The sequence below is a fragment of the Bacillus rossius genome, chromosome 1 (genome assembly GCF_032445375.1).
Source record: "Bacillus rossius redtenbacheri isolate Brsri chromosome 1, Brsri_v3, whole genome shotgun sequence".
Taxonomy (NCBI): domain Eukaryota; kingdom Metazoa; phylum Arthropoda; class Insecta; order Phasmatodea; family Bacillidae; genus Bacillus; species Bacillus rossius.
In genome coordinates, this window is record NC_086330.1 from 73,827,189 (window position 1) to 73,851,498 (window position 24,310).

The 24,310-nt window shown below is 36.7% G+C and overlaps 2 protein-coding genes across 2 annotated transcripts in view; one reads left to right on the plus strand and one right to left on the minus strand.

Annotated features, from left to right (window-relative positions):
• Nucleotides 1-1,464: 1,464 nt before the first annotated feature.
• Nucleotides 1,465-23,467, minus strand: LOC134537739 (endosome-associated-trafficking regulator 1). The gene is made up of 7 exons (XM_063378503.1): nt 23,102-23,467; nt 17,322-17,986; nt 17,165-17,238; nt 16,556-16,667; nt 6,883-6,945; nt 2,514-2,665; nt 1,465-1,844 (listed from the first exon to the last, which is right to left on the minus strand). The coding sequence occupies exons 1-7, from the start codon at nt 23,415-23,417 to the stop codon at nt 1,718-1,720; spliced, it is 1,509 nt and encodes a 502-aa protein (XP_063234573.1). The 5' UTR covers nt 23,418-23,467; the 3' UTR covers nt 1,465-1,717.
• The window catches only part of LOC134537734 (alanine--glyoxylate aminotransferase 2, mitochondrial), a 42,669-nt gene continuing 41,749 nt past the window's right edge, over nt 23,391-24,310 (plus strand). Inside the window, exon 1 of the mRNA XM_063378489.1 lies at nt 23,391-23,552. Coding sequence (XP_063234559.1) covers nt 23,531-23,552 — 22 coding nt within the window. The 5' untranslated portion in view covers nt 23,391-23,530. The remainder of the gene's footprint in view (nt 23,553-24,310) is intronic.

The window sequence follows — 24,310 nt, forward strand, 5'->3', positions numbered from 1 at the left end:
GGCGAGGCAAGGAGAATATCTAAAATTAAATCGAAGTGTGCGTGCGTGGACGGTCCTCGCTCTTTGTCATCGAATTGTCAGTGAACTGGCACCCTACATAACATGTCTAGCTTGACACACAACTGTGCCTAAACATTGTTTTTGCGAGAGGTTTAAGTTTTCAACTGAACATTCCATGACAAAATTGCAGCCATCTGTGTTTGTAAGTGCACTATTTATATTCCTCCAGCCCCGCACAAGTTTGCTGGTGCTAGTTTTTATAGAAGGCACCGGCAAAGAGTAGCTTGCCACCTCTTCTCTTTTTGTGGAAATTGGATGGGTAATAAAATAAAATAGATGAAAGAGAAACAAGGGTATGAAAAATAGCAGTCTGTCTTTTAGTTAGTGCAGGAACTGGAGTGGTGGTAAATATGGGGGTTTAGGGAGGAAGAGAGAAATGAAATAAGTGGACTGCCTTACACCCTCCCATAGTAAACAGACAAAGAACCCAAAGTCAACACCAGTGGTGAATTTCTTACGCACCAATAATCTGCGACACCGAACACAAAGACTCCACTTGTATCCAAGGAACTCTAGTGAAGACAGATACATGGTGTGACCCTTATGGTGAAAATGTTAGGGTTGTATTTTTACCCAAACTTTAAAGGTGCAACCCTTCTGCAAATACCGTATTTACTCGTGTATAGCGCGCCCTCGTGTATAGCGCGCACCACGATTTTTGCAACTAATTCCAAAGAAAAAAAAAATTGAAATTTTTTTTTCCCCCATAAATAAATTTTACTAACATTTTGTGGTACCTGATTATTTAAATTGATGTGTGGTGATGCGTCAGGAAAATACATAAACTCTGCTGTCTAAACGGAAGATAATGAAGCGCTATATCGTCACAACTGGTACGTGGAAGGAAGGAAGGAAGGGAGGGAGGCGTGCCGCGCTACGTTGCTAAGCTGGCGCAGAGAACTTGATGACTCACCGGTGAGGAATGGAGGAAGCGAAGAAGTTGCCGGGGGGGGGGGGGGGGAACTGGTGACAACATTCTCTCTTTCTCTCTCTCTCTTTTTACTAGCTTCTGAGCTGGCTTTCTGTAAAGGGGGGAGGTCTAAAAATAAACAAGAGACCATGATGTGCGAGCTTGCGCGCGCGCGTGCGCGTGTGCGTGTGTGTGTGTGTGTGTGTGTGTGTGTGAAACAGAGGCCTTGTTGCTTGTGCGTATGTGTGTGGGGGCTGGCCAGAAACGTCACCCGTCAACCGGCAGTTAACGACTTCCACTCCTCCCCGCCTCCCCCAAAAATTTTTTTTCCCGTGTATAGCGCGCATCCTTATTTTTTTCCTTTACTTGAGGGGAAAAAAGGGCGCGCTATACACGAGTATATACGGTAAATACGATACTATTGCAGTGGGGTTACTTCCTCCTTTTCCTTTTTGACTTTATATAGGTTGTTGTAAATTACAAAATGCAAAAAATCTGTACAATTAAACATTTTATTGATTTGTCACACAAAATCACCACATATTAAATATTTAGGAATTCATGCAGGATTTTGACTCGATACAAAAACACTTGCAGTCTCACATGCCACCGTACTTGCTTACCAAATCTATATATAAAATTTTTTCATCATTCTCTTTTTTTTTCTTAAAAAAAAATTCAGGTCACACTATATACATTGATAAAAGCAAATGTTGCACTTGGGGAGACATCTTGGCACTAAATGCTTCACAAGGCTGGCCCCGCGCCATCTTCGCAGTCCCTCAGGAAGTCTTCCGAGCGGTCCTGTATCTTGTGCATGTTCTCGATCGTGTCTGCGATGATGCGCAGGTTACCCACGCCGCTCAGGAGCTGCCTGCAAAGTTCAAAGCACAGACTGTAGCCCACCAAAATATTGAGTGTATGAGCTCAAGACACAAATTACATATGCAACATTTATTTATTCTGATTATATGTCAGCCCAACATCTTGATCATCGAGAGATGAAGGGGTACATCCCAAGACAACCCACCGGCCAATTACAATATCTGCCACTTCTCAGATGCAAGAACTTTATCTAGGTTTGACCACACCAGGAATCAAACCCAGGTAGTTTTATTGAGAGGTAAGTGATCCAATACCCACCGCTGCGGCTCTTTAGAGCAGAGTTTCCCAACGTTGTATCACTGCACCTTACCATAAATATTGTTGCTGTAAGTGGCACACTACATAAAATATTACCAAACCAATTTTCTACGTTATTTGCATATTTTTTCTTCTGGATTTTAATTTTTAAAAGTTATTCTGAATTTTAATTTTTAAAAGAATTGTAATAAAATATTTTTTCTACCACCTGTATGTGTGATTTTATTAATTTTTTAATATAAATTTTTTATACTAATTTTTTATTTACCAATTGCAGCACACCCAGAGGCCTGACACCATGAAGTGCGCTGTGGAATAGTGGTCGGGAAACCCTGCTTTAAGGTGTAACAAGATAGCAGCGTGCTCTGTCGACATGCCCGGTCCCAGCGCACGCACGCACCTGAGAGAGTGTTCCGCGGTTCCAGCGGCCACGCGGAGGTCCTGCGCCAGGCGCTGCGACTGGCGCTCGCTGGGGACCAAGTACGGGCCGCTGGCCCCCGCATCACCCGTCCGTAACCGGTCGTTCTCCTGCTGCAGGGAAGACAGCTCCCACTGCAACAAACGCATCACAACCGTTCACTTGTCCCGATAACCACAACACACACGCTCAACCTTTATGTTAATTTTATTAAGTACTAATGAATGTTTACTTCATCTTAGCCTGATGACTGGTTACTCAAAATGGCTATTGGTAGTAATTAAAATAAAAAAAACGGGTGCGTGTATTTAGGTATGCGCGTGAGAAGTTATACTTCTTTGGCATCATTAAAAAATAGTTTTTAATTGCATGCAAAAATAGTGCGTGGAGTCCCTCCGTGCGGAAGAAGTGAAACTTCATAATGTGGAAATGAAAATAGAAAGGGGTAGAAATAGATTTTTAGTGAAATCATAATGTATCAAATCAAACTATAAAAAAAAAAAAATAAAGACAATAAATTTGTAACGATTCATAGATTGATTTTCAGAGAGAGAGAGAGAGAGAGAGAGAGAGACACCTATCGAAAGTCTATAAAGCTATCTTTTTTATGAGTGCAGATTTTCATGAAATAAATCATGAAATCATTCAACGATAAAAGCTGTTTATTTAACTAAGCGGACGGGTTCGCCCCAAGGAGAAAATTGACGCGGCGAGACCTCGTGGACATAGAGAAATGACACACACTCACTATTTATGTGTCTATGAAACATGATTTTTTTCTGCAATTTAAATTGTAATATACAAAAAGGGTATTGAAAATTGAAACAAATATGGCGACACTACAAACTGCCAGGATCTTTATTTATTTCTTAGTCTCTACTTAGTTCCTTACAATAGCATTCACTCTCGCTCTCTCTCTTTCTATTACCCCTACCCAGGTAGCGTTAAACGTTTAACGCAACCTTATTGGAAGTCGCATTAGAAGTATAACTTCAATAAAACTCTGTTAAGAAGTTTCTGAATTAAAAAGACTAGCTTATTAATGAATAAGATTATAAACGGGTTAAATTGTTTTATGTTCGTATGATTCTTTTTATATCTGGTTGCCAGCAATGACAACAGACCAGGAATACCAGGAATGGGACCATCCAGCATATCGCTGGAACCCAGGAAATTGATATCAGGATGACCGAACCAGATCAAAACCAGATCCTCTGGAAAATGAGTACACCACTGTGCTACCCCAGGGCATCGTATCTGTCAAGTAACAAATATCCTGAATAACTAATAGCTAGGGACAAGATTAATTGGTGAGTTGCAATAAAACCAAAATAACAACGAAAAGCATGTCAAAACAGCGAATAACACCAAAATGCAAGTTAATAAACCATATACCACACCAAAATGCAAGTTATATAATGGAATTAAGTAGCACTCAACCAAAACTTAATTCAAATTATAAAAAAAGTAATCTTTTAAGAATTTAAAAAAGGAATGTAATTTCAAGACAAAAAATTGTGTCAAATTGCATGGATCAAAAAAATTAACTTAATTTGTTTTATTGTGAATCTTTAATTGAATTACTTTTAAACCCCAAATGCTCACTAATTTATTTTTATTATTCTGAATGTATCTGTACAGACCAATTTATTACTAAATATGTAATTATTTGATCATAAAAATGCAGCATATAAATTTTTACCATGATTTCAGTGGAGTAAGTATTACAAAACTGCTTTTATAAAAATAAAAACAGTAACAACAAAATCATCTCTTTTAAAAATGGACAAATATAAAACCATTAAATCTTGTCTCTACAGCTTAAACATGTTTTCTGTTTCTGTTCTGTTCTGTCTGTGTGTACATTGTTCACCGCCCCACACGAGTTGGCTTCCCTGGCGGCTGAGCGGCAAGCGGCTGTCTCCTCAGAGTCTGGATGTCTACGGGTTATGAACATCACAAAACAGTAACGAATCCAAAGGACTGTTGCGAAAGTCCCGAAGTAAAGTGCTGGAAGTTAAACTCTAATTTTCCCGGCGTACAGCCTGTCCATTTACATTGAGTGGAAATCATCTCTGAATAGTTTTTATAGCCTTCTAACAACAAAATCAGTATGTCCCTATGAATGGTAGATCTATTCGGTATTATGTTATGCGATGCGATGTAAAAAAAAGTTGTAAGAAATTTCATTGAAAGGTCCCGAAAACATTCTGAAATTGATTCACCAGGCACTTGTACAAATATCCTGTTTCGTGTGCTTCCCTGCACAGGACAGGGTCAGCCCAAAGCTAGCGCGGGTACAGAACTTCACGTGAGGGTGGGCGTGGGAGCGGTACTGAAGGAGTAGAGGCCTGCACACAACACGGGGTTATTAGACAGGCAAAAGGACCTGAAATTTAAGAGCAATCAAACAGCAGCCTTCTTTTGTCTAGATAAAAAAAAAATGACAGGTTGTTTTTGCGCGCGTGGTGACAACTGGTAAACTATAAACGTTTAAATATTTTGTTTCTAAATGTGTGCTTGTTAAATGTATTGTTACGAACACAGACAGGAAGGCAGCCCTGCACGGCCACTGGCGTCACACGTTGTGTCACGTGCTGTCCACTGACGTAAGGCATGACACGCATGCCTGGCAGATTACAATGGTCGTTGCTACCCCCTTCCCCTCCACTCCCCGTGCATTGTCTCGCCTTGGGCTATTATCAACTTTAGCGGCCTGGGAATTCCGGGCTTATAGAGGCCGCCACACGGAGTGGCGTGTATAAACACTGCCTTTCTCGATGTTTCGGGCGTCGGGTCGGCCCAGGATGACACAACTCGTCACAGCTGCTCTCGTCGGTTCGAGAAGGGCACAGATACTTAAGTAGCGACACCGGCCTCCGCGGAAGTTCCAACAGAGTTAAGAGAGTTTCGAAAGTGAAGGGAAGTGTGACATCGGGGAAGAAGGCAAGAGACTCCCTCGAGAGTTACACGACGCGGAGCGACGGGATCGAGAGATTGAGACTGTGTGTGTGTCTGGACAGGCGTGAGGTAAGGGACAAACCACTGTTGAGCCTAGCTCCAGTGAGGAGTGCGAACTGTGGAACTTGACAGACATTGAGTGACTTGCAAATAAACATTTTTTAGTGCCAGTGATTGGTGATCAAACATTTTTTTAAGTAAAATTATATATTAGTAATGTAAATATTAGTAATTAATAAAGCTGTAATAAAACTTAATTGGGCTATCCCTTACGAATCCAGTTCATGAATACAACTACTGCAAGTTGAAGTCCATATTGTCATGAAGTAGAAAAACTGCCGGTCTTATTTTGACTGGACCTTAGTAAAAGGTTGTTTTACAGACACAGGAATGGTTTGCTTGCAATTTGTGCCAAAGTAAAAATAATGTAGCACTCGTAAAAAATGATATAATTTAGTGTCTTGCTGGTCCAAACGTGTTTGCATGCTACAATGAATGCTGTGCTGTCATGTTTCTACCTGTGGTATTAACCTTGATTACTAAAAAATAAGGTCTTTCATTGCATCTGTGCACCAGTTTGAATATGATTTGCGCATATCATAAAAACTGAAGAATGATGTGCTCCTTGCTAGCATGCTGCTGACCCCAAGATAAATTTAACCATTTTGATGTAGTGTCACAGCAAGACGGAGAGACGTCGCGTCCAATTAAATTTCAGAACTGGGAGCAGTATATAGCAGCACGTCTAGCAGAATCTATACAAAAATTATACATCACTTTATTAATTTGATAACCTGGAGTCCTCGGAGGCCAACACTGCTAACAGATCATGGCAACCGTCATGTGTTTATTTCCTAACACTGACGAAACTAAACTTATTTAAGAGCTTCAAGTTTTTTCTAAGAGCCAAAAGTAATGCAAGGACTGGTACACTTTCAACTTTGTTACATTTCAAATTGTAATTCCATCATCTTTGTTTGAAATAACAAATAATTAGAAAACACAAAGTGTTGGAAAGCTTCTGTTTCAGAAAATATGCAAACTGTACAACAGTTTCTTGGGAGTGATATTCATGCCTAGGATTGCTAGAAATTTGTATACATAGCAGAAATTGAATGTTATAAGAAAAAAAATGATAAATTTGAAACAACTGGGATTAAAACTCCGAAACTGCTTTAATGCAGACTTAGAAACAGCAGACATACAAAGAAGAATCAATCATGCTGGAACTGCACATGTTATATCTGTAATATTGGCACAAATTTGACACAAAGTTCCTCTCTCCATTCAGGGTTATTTGTGGTGAACACTGTCTATATTCTTACACAGATAAACACCAAGAGTTTTAAAAGGAATACTATTATTTCAGCCATCCCAGCTTCAAACTCACCGTCAGCATCTTGATCTCCTGCTTGAGTTTCGAAACCGTGCTCTCCGCTGTCACCGCCCGCTTCTGCAATGACACCACAGCTTCCCAACTCTCTCATCAAGCCAAGCATGCTACATCTTAAGAGTGACTTTGATCCTTGGGCATGTTTACTACACGCTCACTAAGGCAGGTATTCATAACCACAGAAAAAAAAAAAATTACCTATGCATTTCAGGCTGCACTTTCCAACCCAAAAACATTACAGCTTTAAAATTTTTCTACGATTCTGAAACTTCTTAAGGGATAACTCCTTATGCTATAACAAAAAAAATTCACTACAGAGTACCTGTAAGTGGTGACATCTACAGCACCAACACAATGTCTTTTGTTTAGCTGTTAGCCACATCCTGTTATCATTAAGTGTCCTTTAGGCCAGTTTTATAAACTATGCAAGGGATGCAAAGTTCCCAACACACAACCAATGCAAGAAAATCAAGAGCCATTCCACCTCAATTCAGGCAGTTAGCAAGATAATGTGTCAGGTCACCATCTCAGATTTGCTTTAAAAAATTACAGCAGTTACAACCAGTGCAGACAAGAAGTATGCCAAAAGGATTTTGTCCCAAAAAATTTTTTCCCCATGTTATAGCCTTTTGAAGTTGGTTCAAAATCAAAAAAGGTGGAAAAAGGGGTGTTTTTTAAATGAGCGGCATTTCAAAACTATTTTACTGATTTTGTTGATTTTTTTTTTATTTTGTACCTATTATAGTGAACTACAGAGTGGAATAGTTCCAATGAGCCCAACGACAATATCTTTAAGGGGGGGGAAACTAAAAAATTTGGCAAAAAATTTAGATTTTTTTGGATTTTCAAAAAAAAATTTTTATGTGGAATAATCAATTTTCATAAAAAGTAATTCTGGTAATATGTAGACCTATTACAGTAGTTTTACAGGAAAAATTGTTTTTAATTCTATGATGCATGGAATTATTAAAATTTAACTTTAAAATTTTCAAAATTTGACAAAAGTGCCATTTTTGATTGAAAATTACTGAAAAACCCCATATTTTAAAAATCTGAAATTTTGTAACTTTGTAGTCCTCACCTTTATTAATAGCATGCACTTTGTTGGATAGTGTGTTTTTGCCTGTAAACATTTCTAGAATTTTTTGAAAATGTAATGTCATTACCTTTTGTATGTTGTGCATGCTCAATTAATAAATGTTTTGTTGGTATCTAAATAGTATGTGATAATTTGTAACTGGTTTTGTATGAGGGGAAACCTTGGGAAATATGAAGGGGGAGTCCCTATCTGAATATTCCCAGGCGCTTGCTGTAAGGGGAATCCCTGGTAGCTTGAGGGAAATCCCTGGTGACCATAGGGGGAATCAACTACAAGACTACAAGGGAATTCCCAAACTTTTGCTGTTACAGTTGTGTTGTGTGTGTTCATGGGTGATGTTCAGCTAGTGAACTAAATCATGTCTGACTTTCATAGTACGGAGAGAATTAAATGTGTGGACTACATTAAAAGGCACAAAAAAAGTGTGTATAAAAGTAAATGTGTGAGGATGTGTAAGGTGAATGATTTAGCAGATGATATTCAAAAGTTTGTGGGTGTATCTGTTTCAGTAAATAAAAATGATATTTTGTGTAGCAACTGTGTTACTTTTTATAAAAAGAAATTTCTGGAACTTGCTGAAGATGCAGAAGAAACATCCACATCAGAGAATTTTATTCCGGAGGATGAACTAGTAAGTGTTTTAAATAGCAGTCTCATTAAAACATTAAATGTAGAAGTATCACCATTGAAATCCCCTTCAGAGGTGAGATTGGATAGGAGAGAAGGTTATGAGAGGAAAAAGAAGATAAAATTAGTTGATGAGTTAAAAACTTCTGCTGTGAACAAATTACAAGACATATATCACGTGCATCTTTCAAGTGAGTCTGATGATGAAATGCCTGTGTGTGTCAATTGTAGTCTATGGTTTTCGAATATTGACTCAGCTCTTCATACTTGTAACTACAATGGAAAAGTACAGCTACTAACATTGGTACCACAAACATTTAGTAAAACTGTATTGAAGGAAAAATTACCTTCAGTGTCAAAGTACCTCATTGATAAATGTCGCACAGTTATAAAAAATAAGGGAATTTATGCTCAACCTGACCCCTATAGTGGACATCCTTTACCTACACAGGTACAAGATCTAGCATTATCATATTACCTAGAAGCATTGAATATATATAACATATAGAAGTCGCGAGGGGATACGATTTATTCTGCCGGTTTTGGAATCCAAACTGAGGTAGTTGGAAGCTCCCCCGCCAGACAGCTCTGCTTTCGAAAAGAAGGCACTCGTGGTTAGTGTCTCCCCCGCTAGAGCGCTATAGTATCGCTTGTCTCAAGGTCGCGCGCGTATTATCTCTCTCTCTTTCTCGCTCTCTCTCTCTTTTTTTGTATTTTGTTTCCGTTGCTGTGTGGAGGGCCAGCGCATTGACAAGGCGGGAGGTTATGCTCGTCAAAAAGATGCGTAAATATATTTAACACAAATGTATTTTGTTTAAAGAACCGAAAGCAAAAAAATAATTTCTTGAAATATTACACAATTATTTAAAAACAGACACATAAATCAGCAATTCATTGGTGTTTGATTCCAGATGGTGTAATAATTATTATATTTGAATAAAAATTGGTCCATTGGATATAAAATAATTATTTTATTCACCAAATCAATTAAAGTACCTCAAAGAATCCACTTTAATATGAATTCAAATGGGTGGAAGTAAAACAAAAATACCACAAACAAATGAATATACGTACTATTTTATCATCATCATAATTTTCAAATAATGAGGGCTCAGTAACTTTGAGATAAGTTGGTGTATAAAACTCTTGCGAAAAACATTTCTCTGTACCTATTCTAGAGTTGTTTGAAGAGTTTATTTACATGCACAAAAACTTTCAATGTAAGAAGCCACATCATAATCCTATCATAGTAGATGACATTTTTGACAGGTCGTACAATGAAATTTGAGACTTTGACATATGAATTATGTGAAGCATTAAGAATTTGTGAAACAATAAACAAAACTAACACATATTCATGTAGTGCAAGACTAGCTAATCATGTATTAATATTTTTTTGTTTATTTTACAGTAAAATATTCAGCGGCCAAAGACTTAAGCCGTCCCAATAAATGTAATTTAAAGCCACCTTAAGTGAAACAGACTGTGGCTAAATGAGGCCCAGTAATTTTGAGCAAAATTGTAATCGTGCAAGTTCCCATGTACCACAGCTGTATTTACCTTATATTATATGTATATGCACAATAAATTTAAATATCATTTAACAACTTAAACAAAACAAAAAGAAAACAGAGTACAAAATAAATGTTAAAGAATTATTTCATTCTAAATATCAGTATATAAAACTCTTCCATTGCGTATAAAATTTTTGTAACGTTTACTTCCGTACATTCTTAACGATACGAAACATGCACAATGCCATCTAATGACATTTAACAAAACTATTATGTTATTGTCCCTAGTTATACGTTACGTATACGTTTTATACGTTAAGTGAAATAATCTCATTATTAAGTACTCTTTTTTAAAACATTAACTAATGTAAAATATTTCATTGTCGAGCTTTAGCAAACGACTTACACACGTGCAATCACTGACACGTATAGAGGGAGGTTTATAAATCAATTACTCGTTAGAAAATGTACGTGTTTGTTTAATATCTGTGAAATATGTAAAAATATGATCGTGTAAACCACAGAGGAATAATCAACTGTCATATCTCAGGACTGAGATTAGTTGTCAGAAACGTTTGATGAAAGCTTTCAAACTAGCAATAGTTCTAATGAAGGAATAGCCCAGTCAAAATATGCTAAAATTTTGCTCGTTGTCGAATTAAATCCGATATTTTTGTTACACTTTACACGTATTTAGTAGTGTCCAGATGCCAAATGCTGTCACTTGACTTTACAAGACATGTTTAAGCTAGAGTCCATGATGACCCCAGAATTCAAAAATTTTGCATATCAGGGTCACTCACTTCTCAAAGAAAAGAAACTGATAGTGTTTGGTCAGACAGACCAAAGAACAGACTTAAATGCGTAACATGAAAATTGTTGGGAGCCTCACACGAGGACGAGGATTCACTGATAATTTTTGGAGCGAGTGGACTTTGGGGATGACTGAAACTGCATCTGTTCATCATTGAAGAGTTATGCGGTATTCATTTTATATCTTTGAACAACTTGATTTCTAACAATCTCGAATAAGTAGGGATGCCACAGATCAATATAATATCTCTGCTTAGCTAAATAATCACCCACCATTTCCTGGATCACAACAAATCATGTCTATAGCAACTGGACTAGTAGGGGATGCCACAGTTACCTTTTTCAATGCTATAGTAATTGGCAAGCAATCAATACAGTGTAATGTTGGAAAAATTCTAATCAAGCATTGTCACGAAAAGATCAAGCTCTCACTCTGGCGAATATTAGCTACACAATTACTTTCAATTGTAATAGCTCATTTATTTATAATTTGTTAGTTTTCCAGAGGATAACGATAAGTGAAGAAAAATAGGATGACTTGATCATGTATACGCAGTATGAGTTGGCTCCATTTCATTTAGCTCTCTTTAACGAAGCTGGGATACGCAAAACCAAGAAAGCAACCCCGCTTGTTTTATGTGACAAGGGAGAATTTGGACTTGGAGTGTTGGAGAACGCTGACTTTGTTCTTAATGGTGAATTCTTACTACACAGTCATATAGCCGACAAGTGGTACTGATTCATCTATTTTCCCAAAATATGTCAATTACATTATCATTTCCTATTTATCATGACTGTTGATGTGACATTACGTGCAGACCACTGAACAATTGTAACACAAAATCATAAACATCGGATTGAATTTGAGCACATGATTTACTTTGACTGGGCTAGTGTCTTCCATGCTAATTTTTTTTCTGGATATATAATAAAATATTCTGGAATTTAAATTGTTCATAACTTAGGTAGTAACAGTAGAATTCAAATCATTTTAAACAGTTTTAGCTACTTAAAAAAAGTACTATGGTGGTTGTGTGGACCAATTTTTACCACGTTTTTGTTTTTATTTTTGTATAAAACTAAAGTTCGAACTTATGTTTTTCTTACACTAATCCACTTACAAAGTACGTTCTCTTGTAAATAAACGCAAAATTTTTCACATTACCTTTTTTAACAGCGATCATTAAGCTACTAACATCCTAATATTGTAAAGTAATAAACCAAAAAAAATACTAATGCAGCTGCAGTCTATCTACTCACAAATAATTATTGTTTAGTTATTTCTTAAGCACATTTTGCAATCAATCTTAAAATTTTTGTTGAAACGCTTGCCAAACAATGCATTTTATGTGAAACAGACGGCGTGGGTAATACTTGGCTAAAACTTTGCGTTTATTAAAATTTACATCGAAAATTAACTAGCGTTCACTCGGTTTTAATCAAAATGATGAAATTAAAAATATGTGTGTGTTGTAATCCAATTAGTTTTTTTAAAGTAATAAAAACGTGGATATTTTAAATATAAAAGAAAAGAATTCTATAGTAATTCATATTAAATAATTAGGACCTTCCTCGCATACTCGCGTCAACTTTTTCTTTACACAGTATCTAACTGATACATAATGTAAAACAAAATTGGCAAGTTATAATTCACAACTTCCCTGTCCTTATTTTTAACTGGAAAACGGAACATTGATGTGCCTCGTGAACTGAACCTCGTATTCTGACAGCCCGTGTACGCACATTTCTTACCCGCCAAAATGTTTGACACTATAAAATCATCAATGCGAAATAAAGTTAAAATAAGTATGTATATAACTTTTAAATTAAATAATATTTTAAACTCAACACTGACTGTAGGCCTGATACAAAGTTCTTAGAAGCTAATTTTCACGTTACTAGGGTACACAATCCCTCCATACAGTGATCCCAGTGACTTGTCTTCTCCCGTGGTTCCGTGGCTCTCAAAGACAGTGGTAAGGAATACTTATTGTCAAGGTCGCCGAACGGTGCTGATAATAGCTTCCCGTATATGGGAGGGTGACTGGCTGGTTAACCTAGTACGCCCTAAGACCGCTAGGGGCGTGCGCTGTCGATACCCAGCGATTGAAGCGATCGCAGCGGCGGAGCTTGGAACTACAACAAATCTTCTGAGAAACCTGGCAGAAAATTTAACCTGGGCTCGCGACTTCTATACATTATATATATTCAATGCTAGAAGATAGTAAAGACTGTTCAAGGGAAAGTCCAAACAAAAAAGATGTTATTTGCATTAAGGATGGTAATGTCGAGAAAGTAAAAAAGGTTAAAAGATTCATGACAAGGTCCATCAAAGAGGCATACAAAGCATTCAAAAAAGATAATCCTCTTATAGAAATTAGTCTTTCAAAGTTTTATGCCTTAAGACCAAGATGGGTGAAAATTCAGCCAGAACAGACTGTGTGTTCTTGTATTTACTGCAGTAACATGCAACTTATCTGTGTAGCTCTTCGAAATGTAACAAATAACCAAATTGATGAAGACTATCTTCTACTGAAGTGTTTGTGTGACGAAACAAGGAATGAAGATTGCTGGCTCGAGGAGTGTGGTGACTGTCCTGGCACAGAAACATTAACTGTTGAAAACTTTGGCTTGGATGAAGGGGAAGAAGTTACATTTGCGATTTGGGAACATGGTGACCTCATAAAAAAAACTGTATCTGTAAATAATTTTCTGGAACATGTAAGGCATTGGGTTAAAAAAGCTATTCCTCACAGTTACATTAGGAAAATACAAAGGGAAGGAATAGCTGAAGCAAGAAGTTCTGTCCAACAAAATAATGCTCTTGTTTTACATTTTGATTTTGCTGAGAACTGGTCAGTTGTATTGCCTGATGAAATCCAAACTTACCACTGGCAAACTGATCAGCTTTCACTGTTTACCTGTGTTGCATACTTTGGTGCGGAAATAAGAAGTTTTGTTATAGTATCTGATGATATAGCTCACGACTCTGCTCACGTTCTCTGTGCTTTAGAGGTTATAAAACTGGAAATTTCAAAATTTTGTCAGTTAGAACTTTTGAGTTCAATAGTGTACATTACAGATGGGGCAGCTGGACATTTCAAAAATAGGTTTCAGCTGTATGAACTATGTAAAAATACTCAAACTGTTGAAAAAAAATGGATTTTTTTCTGCTACAGGGCATGGCAAAAGTGCATGTGATGCAATAGGTGGTTTGTGTACACACTTTGCAACTAAGTTCAATCTTCGGGCAGAGTGTGTTAATGCCATTAGAGATTCTGCTTCATTTGTTGCTGAAGTAGGTAACCTTGTACCAAAGATAACTCTATTGGCTCTTGAAAGTAAAACAATTCAAACGTATAGGTCATCTAAGGAAAAAGAATGGGCTACTGTAAAACCAGTTGTTGGAATACAATCGAAACATTACTGGCTGATTAAAAATGAGACATACATGGGACGCACAATTAAAGATAAAATAGAAATAGTTGTACAATCTAACCAGATTAAAACACATTATTCAATAAATGATTTCCAAGTAGGCCAGTTCGTTGCTTGTGTATACGATCAGAATTGGTGGATGGGATAGATCACTGGTATATCTAAAGAGTTGAACGACATGACAGTGTCTTTTATGCATCCCCATGGTCCAGCTAAAGGGTTTCAGTGGCCACAGGAATCTGGAAAGAAGAAGGATGAATGTCCGGTGCCACTACAAAATGTTTTGTTAGCAGTAAGCAATCCTACTCCACTTGGACAATCAGCAAGACTCCACACTTTCGACAAAGCTGAGTTGATGAAGATCCAGCAGATCTACTGTCTTTAATCAGCCAAATAATATTTTAGGAAGTTTGTCAATATATGTTACATATAGTTGAGGAAGGGTAAGCAGTCTACATATAATTAATTATAGGTACATATTGTTGGTTTCAATTTTACTTTGAAATTTTGGTTTTCATGCAAGTTAAAGAGTATGCATATGTATTATATGTGTGTATATGTATTGTGCATATTATGTTAATGTGATAATGTATACACAGACACTCCTTTTGTAATTCCCAAGGTTTCCCCAATTTACAAATTACATCTCACTTTTTGGAAACTAACAAAACATTTGTTAATTGAGTGTGCAGACCTTAGAAAATGTAAGAAAATTACATTTTCAAAAAATTCTAGAAATGTTTACAGGCAAAAACACACTATCCAACAAAGTGCATGCTATTACTAAAGGTGAGGACTACAAAGTTACAAATTTTCAGATTTTTAAAATATGGGATTTTTGAGTAATTTTCAATCAAAAATGGCACTTTTGTCAAATTTTGAAAATTTTAAAGTTAAATTTTAATAATTCCATGCATCATAGAATTAAAAACAATTTTTCCTGTACAACTACTGTAATAGGTCCACATATTACCACAATTACTTTTTATGAAAATTGATTATTCCACATAAAATTTTTTTTTTGAAAATTCAAAAAAATTCAAATTTTTTGCCAAATTCTTTAGTTTCCCCCCCTTAAAGATATTGTCGTTGGGCTCATTGGAACTATTCCACTCTGTAGTTCACTATAATAGGTACAAAATAAAAAAAAAATCAACAAAATCAGTATAATAGTTTTGAAATGCCGCTCATTTAAAAAAACACCCCTTTTTCCACCTTTTTTGATTTCGAACCAACTTCAAAAGGCTATAACATGGGGAAAAAAATTTTTGGGACAAAATCCTTTTGGCATACTTCTTGTCTGCACTGGTTGTAACTGCTGTAATTTTTTAAAGCAAATCCGAGATGGTGACCTGACACGCTCCTGCCTGAATTGAAATGGAATGGCTCTCAAGGTTGTTAATAATGCACGTCATCACCAACCTTACAACTTGAAATGTAAAACATGGCTTCTTATGATGGATCATATTTATTATGAAAACATATTAAATTGTATATAATTTGATTTAAATTATTTTTGTTCACTGTGTAGAAGTTTAACAAAAGAAAACATGTTTACATAATAAAAACAACACTGTTGCCTTCTATAACATAAATTTTTAGAACATTTTATTCAAAATATGGAAGATGAACACACAAACCGAAACACTAGAAGTTGGAAGTTGGCTGATGCCTGCATTGGGGTTTTATGCTGTGCGTAGTTTATAAATGGATATTTGAAAACGTCGCAGTTGAGATTTTCGCATCTTGCATAGTTTCTAAACCCAATCTTAGTCGTAGTCACACACCAATAATCTGTCAAGGTCACTACAGACAGCAACATGTAACACAACACAGGAAGTGCCTCCACAGAACAATCCCAGCATTTGCCTGGAGTGATCTTGGGAAGCCACAGGCTTCAGAATGTGAGTCCAATGTCTCATGACAATCCATAGCGAACAGTCATTGAGAGTCTGACAGGCACAGACTGTGAGATCTCACATCACCATTAAGGTGACTTTCTTGCTGTAGCTAAAGCTGCTCGTAAGTCAATGCTATACAGCTATGAGCATCACTAACCACGTCTGAAAAATCCTGGACAGTCTCACAAAGTATTCACCTAATTTAATGTATTTCTTCTAGCTCTAAAATATTCAAAATATTGTTAATAATTAATGAGTAATACATGCAAGATACATACTGTAGTCCTCTTCAAATTGTCCTCCACTTGTTCAATTGCTTTTTCCAGTGTCGTGGTTTCTTCGTGTTCCTTCGAGCGCAGAATGAGCAACTCCTTCTCTAGGACTTGAACCCTAACACACAGCGTACAAACTTATATTAGTTATGTACTTATAAAAGTTGCAGAGTAAAATGCTTAAATATTACTAAACACGAAAGGAATATGCATGCAGGAAGTATTGCCAACATCACAGTCTTCGGATAATTTCTCTAAAATGTTTCAAACATTATAAGCTGTAATGGTTATTCTAGACACTGGAACCAGGTAGGTGATTTTATTCATGCAGTCATACTTATCAATAAAACTGCTTCAAATATCCATAAAAGCACAATTGTTGTATGTTGTAAGAAGGTGTTACTCATTATTTTGATCAAGAGAAGGGGTGTATTTCTAAAAGTTGCTAAAGAGTTAAGAACTTCACCGCACTAAACATGATCCACGGAATTGAAGTTTAATCTCAACTGTAGCACTATAACTTGCAAGCAACTCTCAAAATTGTTTCTAAGAGAGAGAAAACTATGTAAAGAGGTGTGGAGACTAATTATAAAACATTATACCACAATACCACACCTTCTAGCCTGCTCTGATAGCTGTCTCCTTGACCCTTCAAGTTCTCTTCTCAGCCTTTCATTCTCGAGAGTTAACTGTGACACACAAAGAAAAGAAGTAAATACTTTATAAATGACACCAGCTACAGCAAGTGAGTGACACAATAAGCTTTTGTTACCCTCTGGTGCGTGTGGTCGGAAGAATCAGAGACCATGTCCACGCTACTTGTGCCATTGCTGGACTGCGACGCGTCCTGCCGGTCGCTGAGGATCGGGCCGTCCGAGAGGAAGTCGGGCAGCCGCTTGGATTTCCCGGGCTCCCCCCCCTGGGACCCGGTCGCAGGCACCAGCCCCCCACCGCCCGTTGTCAGCGGCAGGTCGAACGGAAGGCCGCCACTCGGCTCCTGCGGCAGGTCCAGTGGGCTCGTCCCAGCGTCGGCCAGGTCCGGTGGAATGCTCTCTGGCTCGTCCCATCGCCGTGACTGGCACTCGTCCCGGGCAAAGTCGGGCAAGTTGTCGAAGTCGACCGCCAGCTGTGGGGACTTGGACGAGACCGAGTGGCCCAGGTAGCACTGTTCGACCACCAGGTGATCCTGCACGAAGTCGGGCAGCACGGACGTTAGCTCCGGCGTGCCGGCGTGCCTTGGCCCCGTGCTGCAGTCGAATGGGCCTCCATCCACATCGCGATCCGCGGGTGGCGAGTTTTCCCTGTCCAAACTCTCAGGTGGTACGTACACTTTTGGTCGAGCGCCAGTCCTGTGGAAGTTGGAGCTTGAGTCTCGTTTCAAAAAATGTTTAAAAGAAAATGGATTGTCCTCTCTTCTCTGAAGACCATTAATTGTTCCTGCAATTGACAAAGACAAAAATCTAGTAAAAAACAAAATTATTGAAAGTAGGAAACCACAAAAAGAGTATTAAATAAAGACACTTCATATACAAAATCATTGCAAATGACTGCCCAAATTCTAAACTGTTATTGTAAAATAAGTTATTTAATGGCAATTAAAAAAATGTTCAGAAAATTTTAAAGTTTATGATTTAGCTTTGTACACTTCAATATGGGTGCCATTTTAGCTCTGGCGATGTCTAGACAGCATTAAATCTCCTAACACGTCTTTTGTATCATGTCCACAGTTACAGTTGCAACTGCTGCTGCGACCCTCTCTTTAAGGTGTTGGATTTCGTTATCTCAGTGTACACAATTTTTTTATTGTATCCCCACAGAAAAGAGTAAAGTTCTTGTGTGACTGCATGCTCAGCGAAACTGTGTTTTTCAATCTTTGAATAAATGTATTAAATTATATATCAATTTCAAAATGTGTTGCGTTTTAGCTGCTGTCTCGATCAAGTCTCCATTCGTTCTAAAGAATATTTTTTCCTCACTAATAAACAATTTTCTTTCATTTGTTTTATAACAAAAGATAATAAAATTACTGACTATTTCTGATGTGTTCATCTTTAAATTAATCGTTAATTCAAAATACTACTGATATACTAACTTTGACAATATTTAAAAATAAAATAAACATAGAGTAATATATAGACAAACAATAACGAAAGAAATTTACAGTCTGGGTTGATCACAGAGTCAAAATAAACATAAGAAATGAAATATAAAGAAACTAAATAAATATTACATAAAAAATTAAATATTTACTTTCTATAAAGCGTAAATATTGCCTTTATAATACCAATTTTTTTTTAGAATATAAAATAAATACACTTGAAGTCTTACAATGCTGATTAAGCCAGAATGATGAATGTATTGTAAATTGTTTTTTATTTTAAAATAAATTAATGTCAACCCCTCAAGCCTGAACTAAAATTGGCATGTTTCTTGGCCATTGGGGTTTCACTGACCTGTCCTCTGACAACACCAAGGACAGATGCTCAGACCTGCCACAGTGAATATTAAAGATGCTTGAATGCAGTTATCCACCCCCCCCCCCCCCCCTTTCTAACCCAAAAAAATATACAGCTTTTCCTTCTTTATTTGTTTTACCAGATTGTTAGCTTGTTTTTACAAACCTAATTTTTAAAAAGTGATTTCAAGCTATTACCCACTTGCACAAGCATGCCTGTGCATAAGTAAAGAAATACAGAAATTAGGCTTACAAAACCATTTGTTATATAAAAATATAGCTTATTAGTACTTTAAATACAAAGAAATGCTTATTAAATGATTTTTTTTTACTCTGTGAATATCGATCTCTCTTATAGTTTTGTTTAGACTTTTGTATTAATTAAATGTTTTTATTTTATTGTTGTTCATTGTTTACCATGGAATAAATTATAAAAGTGATGTTTATTATTTTTATTTATTTACAAGGCATCAAGCGACAGTATTGGGACAGCTTGAAATAAGACACATTAGAAAGTCAAAAAGAAATGTGCCCAATCAGCACAGCTGGAGCCACAATAGCCCAGTAATGTGATGGGACAGAAGCCTTGGGGTTTAGTCTAAGTTTACAGTTTAGTCTATCGTAAGCTTTCAATACTGATTTCAACATACTGCTTACTCGCCACTCGGAACAAATCAGTTTAAGGGCTTGGCCACACTGGATGCGATGAGACACTTGGGAGTAAAAAAATGCTTCTAATGTGGGTGGCCACACCGAGTGATTCAAGACACGATGCGACACCTAGCGACAAATATCAGTGCGACAAGTCTCTGTTTGCTTAGGAGATGTTCTTGTCGCTTGCCTCAAACATGGATGCAGAAAAGTTGATAGTGCAGTTTATGCAAAAAAATTATTATAGGACATGAGCTTAAGTTGTTGAGCTGCAACAATAACAAATCACTGTGCACTGTTCATCCACATAGTTAGAATTTAATGTTTATATACGTAGTAGTGAGATGCAACAATAGCAAATCACTGTGCACTATTCAACGGCAGCACTTTAGGTCCCAACACTTATTCTCGCGATAAAAGTTTTACTTAGATGAAGGTTTGCAACAATACACACAATGTAAAATTTTTTCCTTGATATCTTCTTTATATTAAAAACTGTTGTGGAATTGCTCCTTCTGGAGTGTTGAAGTAGCCAGCAAAGACATCGCTGTTTGCTTGCACAAAATGTGATAGTTTTCTGTGCTGCATACATATATTTTCTTCTCCTTGCATCACAGGATAACTAACATTTATTTTTTTCTTGCACTTTTTTAATGCAAATATTATGCAGTAAACAATTTGTTTTAATATATAATTCTGCTTTGTCTGATGGCACTTTAATACTTTTGAGTGACAATCTCCATTTTTGAGAAATTATGCCAAAGACACACCCAATTACTTTTCTTTTCCCCGAATGGCTGTAGTTAAAAACAGTACAATCATTATCAAGTTGTCTTTTAGGATACAGTCTTACCTTCCTGTCGTAAACAGCCCTTTAGATTAATATTGAAGATTCTGTAAGTACAAACTTCCTCTTTAACATCTTCAGCACGTGTCTCGTATGATACTGCGACAGTTCAGTGTGGCCAGGCTGCTGGAGACAGTCTCGTCATATCTCATCTCGTTGCGTCCAGTGTGGTCAAGCCCTTACCGAGAAGTCTTTGAAATGCTATTTTAAGTCACTCTTTCGGCAATGTTCAGATCTAACTATTTTCTATCCCTTCTCTCCTGCATCCCCATCCCAAGCGTTCCAGAAAAACAACACGATGACACTAAACAGCAGCTAAATCTTTATAATTTATCATCAAATCGTAGCTACTTATATAAACTCTATGCTTACAAAAGGCCAGACACTGTAAAAATGTGTAACAGTACATTTTATTTATAATACAGTGTCACAAATGAAAGAAACCTAGTGTCTTTGTTTACCACGATGTAACAATGGAACTTAAGTTCAATACAGTGTATGGTTAATAGGTAAATTTTTACATAAAACATTGAAACACTTAAAGGCTAAGCTTTTAAAAGTTTGAAATAAATTAATGATTAATCAAAAATAAATAGGGGGCCTACACCCTTATTCTCAAGCATACTCAGCACTTTTAAACATGGTTATATATTATAGTATAAACTATAAACTACAGTAGATTAAGCTTGGCAGTTAGGTAACTGCATTGTAAGGCATACTGCTGCACGAGAATATTTTAGGCTCGGTTTTCCAACAAACTGATTTTTTTTAATTTTATTCTTCAAAGTGATTTAGAAATTATTTTCATCTACAAAAAATAAGGACAAATAATTTTACTACTGGCTCGCTGTAGGAAAGGTTTTGATGGAGATTAAAAACTGACGAAAACTAGCTTCTACCACGCAGCTTAGGTTCCCCCCTCCCTTCTTTGCGACAGAGAGGGGAGTGACGGAAATTCTCTGTCGCAAAGAAGGAAGGGGGGAAATTAAGCTGCGCAGTAGAAGCTAGTTTTCGTCAGTTTTTAATCTTCATCAAAACCTTTCCTACAGCGAGCTAGTAGTAGCTCTTTATTGTGACATTAAACTATACAGTTTAGCTTGTAGCGCCTTACTTTATCCGTGCATTCTCCGGTAATCTCGCATAACAAAATAAAACCTTTTACCTTATTTGTTTAAACGAAAATAAAGTCTTTAGAACATATCTTAAAACAAGAAAGAATGTTTAAAAACCAACAAAAACAAAAAAATTATATTAGGAAGATTTGAACTCAAGAAAACTATTTTCCATGAGTAACTAGATCTAAACCTAGACCACTCTGCCATTCCTACCTTACACAATTATGGTGATAAAACCATATTATAAGTCGTAAATACTAGAATAATAGGTACCTAGTTAAACAGAAATCACAAAAGCCTAAGTGTATTTTGATTTACCTACTTCAAGAAATCCTTTATTTTTATTTTTTTATAAGCCATGAAGATACAGTATTGGGACAGCTTGTCCAAAAGTCATGTGCCCAATGAGTAGTGCTTAAACACTGAATGTTTGAATATCTGCTTATAAATAGCTGTTGCCACTACGCTTCCAAGCCACCATGTTGAATGCAAGTTGCCGATCGTAAAGTCAGGTTCTGACAACATGGTAGCAGTCGGGCTCTCCCGATCGGCGGCCAGTGAGAATCGAGATGCCAAATGTAGTTTAGAATATACCCAACACGTGAAATCTTGCGATAATCGTCATTTTATGATCTGGAACTCCTTTCCGACTAACTTAAAATAAACCCCTGGAAACATAAAACTAGGCTAACAGCTGCACAATTGACGGTGGGGCAATAGAAGCAGCACAAGAAAAGACAATAACAAATATAAAAAAAATTTTCAGTCTGCTTTTGACTCTGCCAGTTTCAGGCACCTGCTCTTGGTCCGCATGGCGTAGGTAACTTCCTCATATTTAGAGCAACATAACTAAATTTAAAAAATTTAATTTAATTCAATTTCATTTTGTTTTGCATTTGTTTATCTAAAAGCAGTTATTTTACAAAATAATTACATGTGGCTGCTACACCACATAGTTGAATAAAAACCTTTGGCAATTATTCTTTCATACAAATTTTGTTTTGTTAACAATACTTAACATTGGTATTTCATCACAATAGCATATTATTATAAATGTTAGCCACTCTCATCTTGCTCTATGGGTCTTGACATTGTTTCCAGGTATTGTGGATAGAGTTTCAGAATTTTTCCTTTGTGTATGGAAGGGCTTACAAAATAGGGTCTAATTCTTAAAAAATCTACATACACGCAAGGTGGAATTTGTAACTCACAATCAAATACTATAAGTGAGGTAAATTGACCCCTAAAATAGCAACGCCAGCACCTGGGCTTAAAATCCCTGCCAAAATAGTGAATAATTTTAATCTACTGGTCATATTAGTGTGTGTTTAGGGGGGGGGGGGGAGGGGGAATTGTGACATGCATATAACTAAATAGAACGGCCAGTTAAACCAGTATTTGTTACAACTATTTTCCATCTAATGCGTGAACGAATGACTTGCGGCAATATTACTGAGTTTTCGTTTTGCCTAACCTAGACTTACCTGCTATATGTTCCGGACCCTTCTTTTGAAATTTACGTTCCCCACTGATGCCCAAATCAGGTTCAGCAGTTTCGTCATCTTGATCATTGTCTTCGTCTGTGTCATTACTTTTCTTTCCACTCTTATTTCGTATCCCTTTAGGGATGTCATCTTCCCCACAACCATCCGCCATAATCAAATGATTTGAGGATTTGACGTTTAGTTTGACTTTTTTTTTTTTACATACGCCGATGTTTATCCTTTCCTTACGTATTTCGAACGTCTTTTGTTGCCTTGCTCGAGACAAAAACTTTTGACCTCCCGCCAGCGCACTCATTGATCAGCTGATCAAATTGACGCTCTTCGCTCAGAGGAAACTTTGGACTTCGCATTGAGATATTGAATGTATTCCAAGAGGCGTTAAATGAAAAAAAGAAAACAGTATTTTTGATGATGAATACATCTTGGAAAGGTATGTGAAATGTAACAATTTAGCAACTGGAATTGTTTCGGTGGCTTGGTGCGGTAACTTTTGATTTCTACGTAACTAGTTTTTATGTCATTGTGGCGTAAAATAATACCATAAGAAAAGAAATATTTTGTTGTAATAATACAGTGTGGAGCATAAACGTTATTTTGATTTTAAAAATAATACATTTTGTATTTTACTGCCGTACTTTTAGGGTTTTGTCTAGATAAATGGCTACTGTTGTTACCGTATTAGGGATATTTTAATTTGCAAACATTGGTAACATGTGCGCGCCAATTTTAAAAGTAACTTGGTGCTGATCAGGATTGAGGTCAAGTTCACTATACGATTTCGTGCATTACTATTTGTTAAAAAGAAAGTAAGGGAATTGTATGACGTCATGGAAATTGTAATTGTAAGTTTAGTCTCAATAAAGTGAGTAAATAAGCACACAATAAGGAAATAGGAATACAATAGGAAATGTGTGGTAATGAGATTAGAAGTCTGTAATACTCGGACAGAGCGGCTTTTTAGAACGGAAAGAAAAAATCGGAACACATGGTTTTTCACACACTACACACTTCAATGAATTTACCCTGAAGGGATTGTGTAATTCCTAACAGTTTGTGAAAAATAACAGTTTGTAGCTTACATTACAATACCTGTGTTTTCACACTGCTGTAGCCATTCATTGCTTACCCACGATTTTGCATCTCTTTGTTTAGCACAATTGTAGCCAACGATGGAGAATTAAAAATACA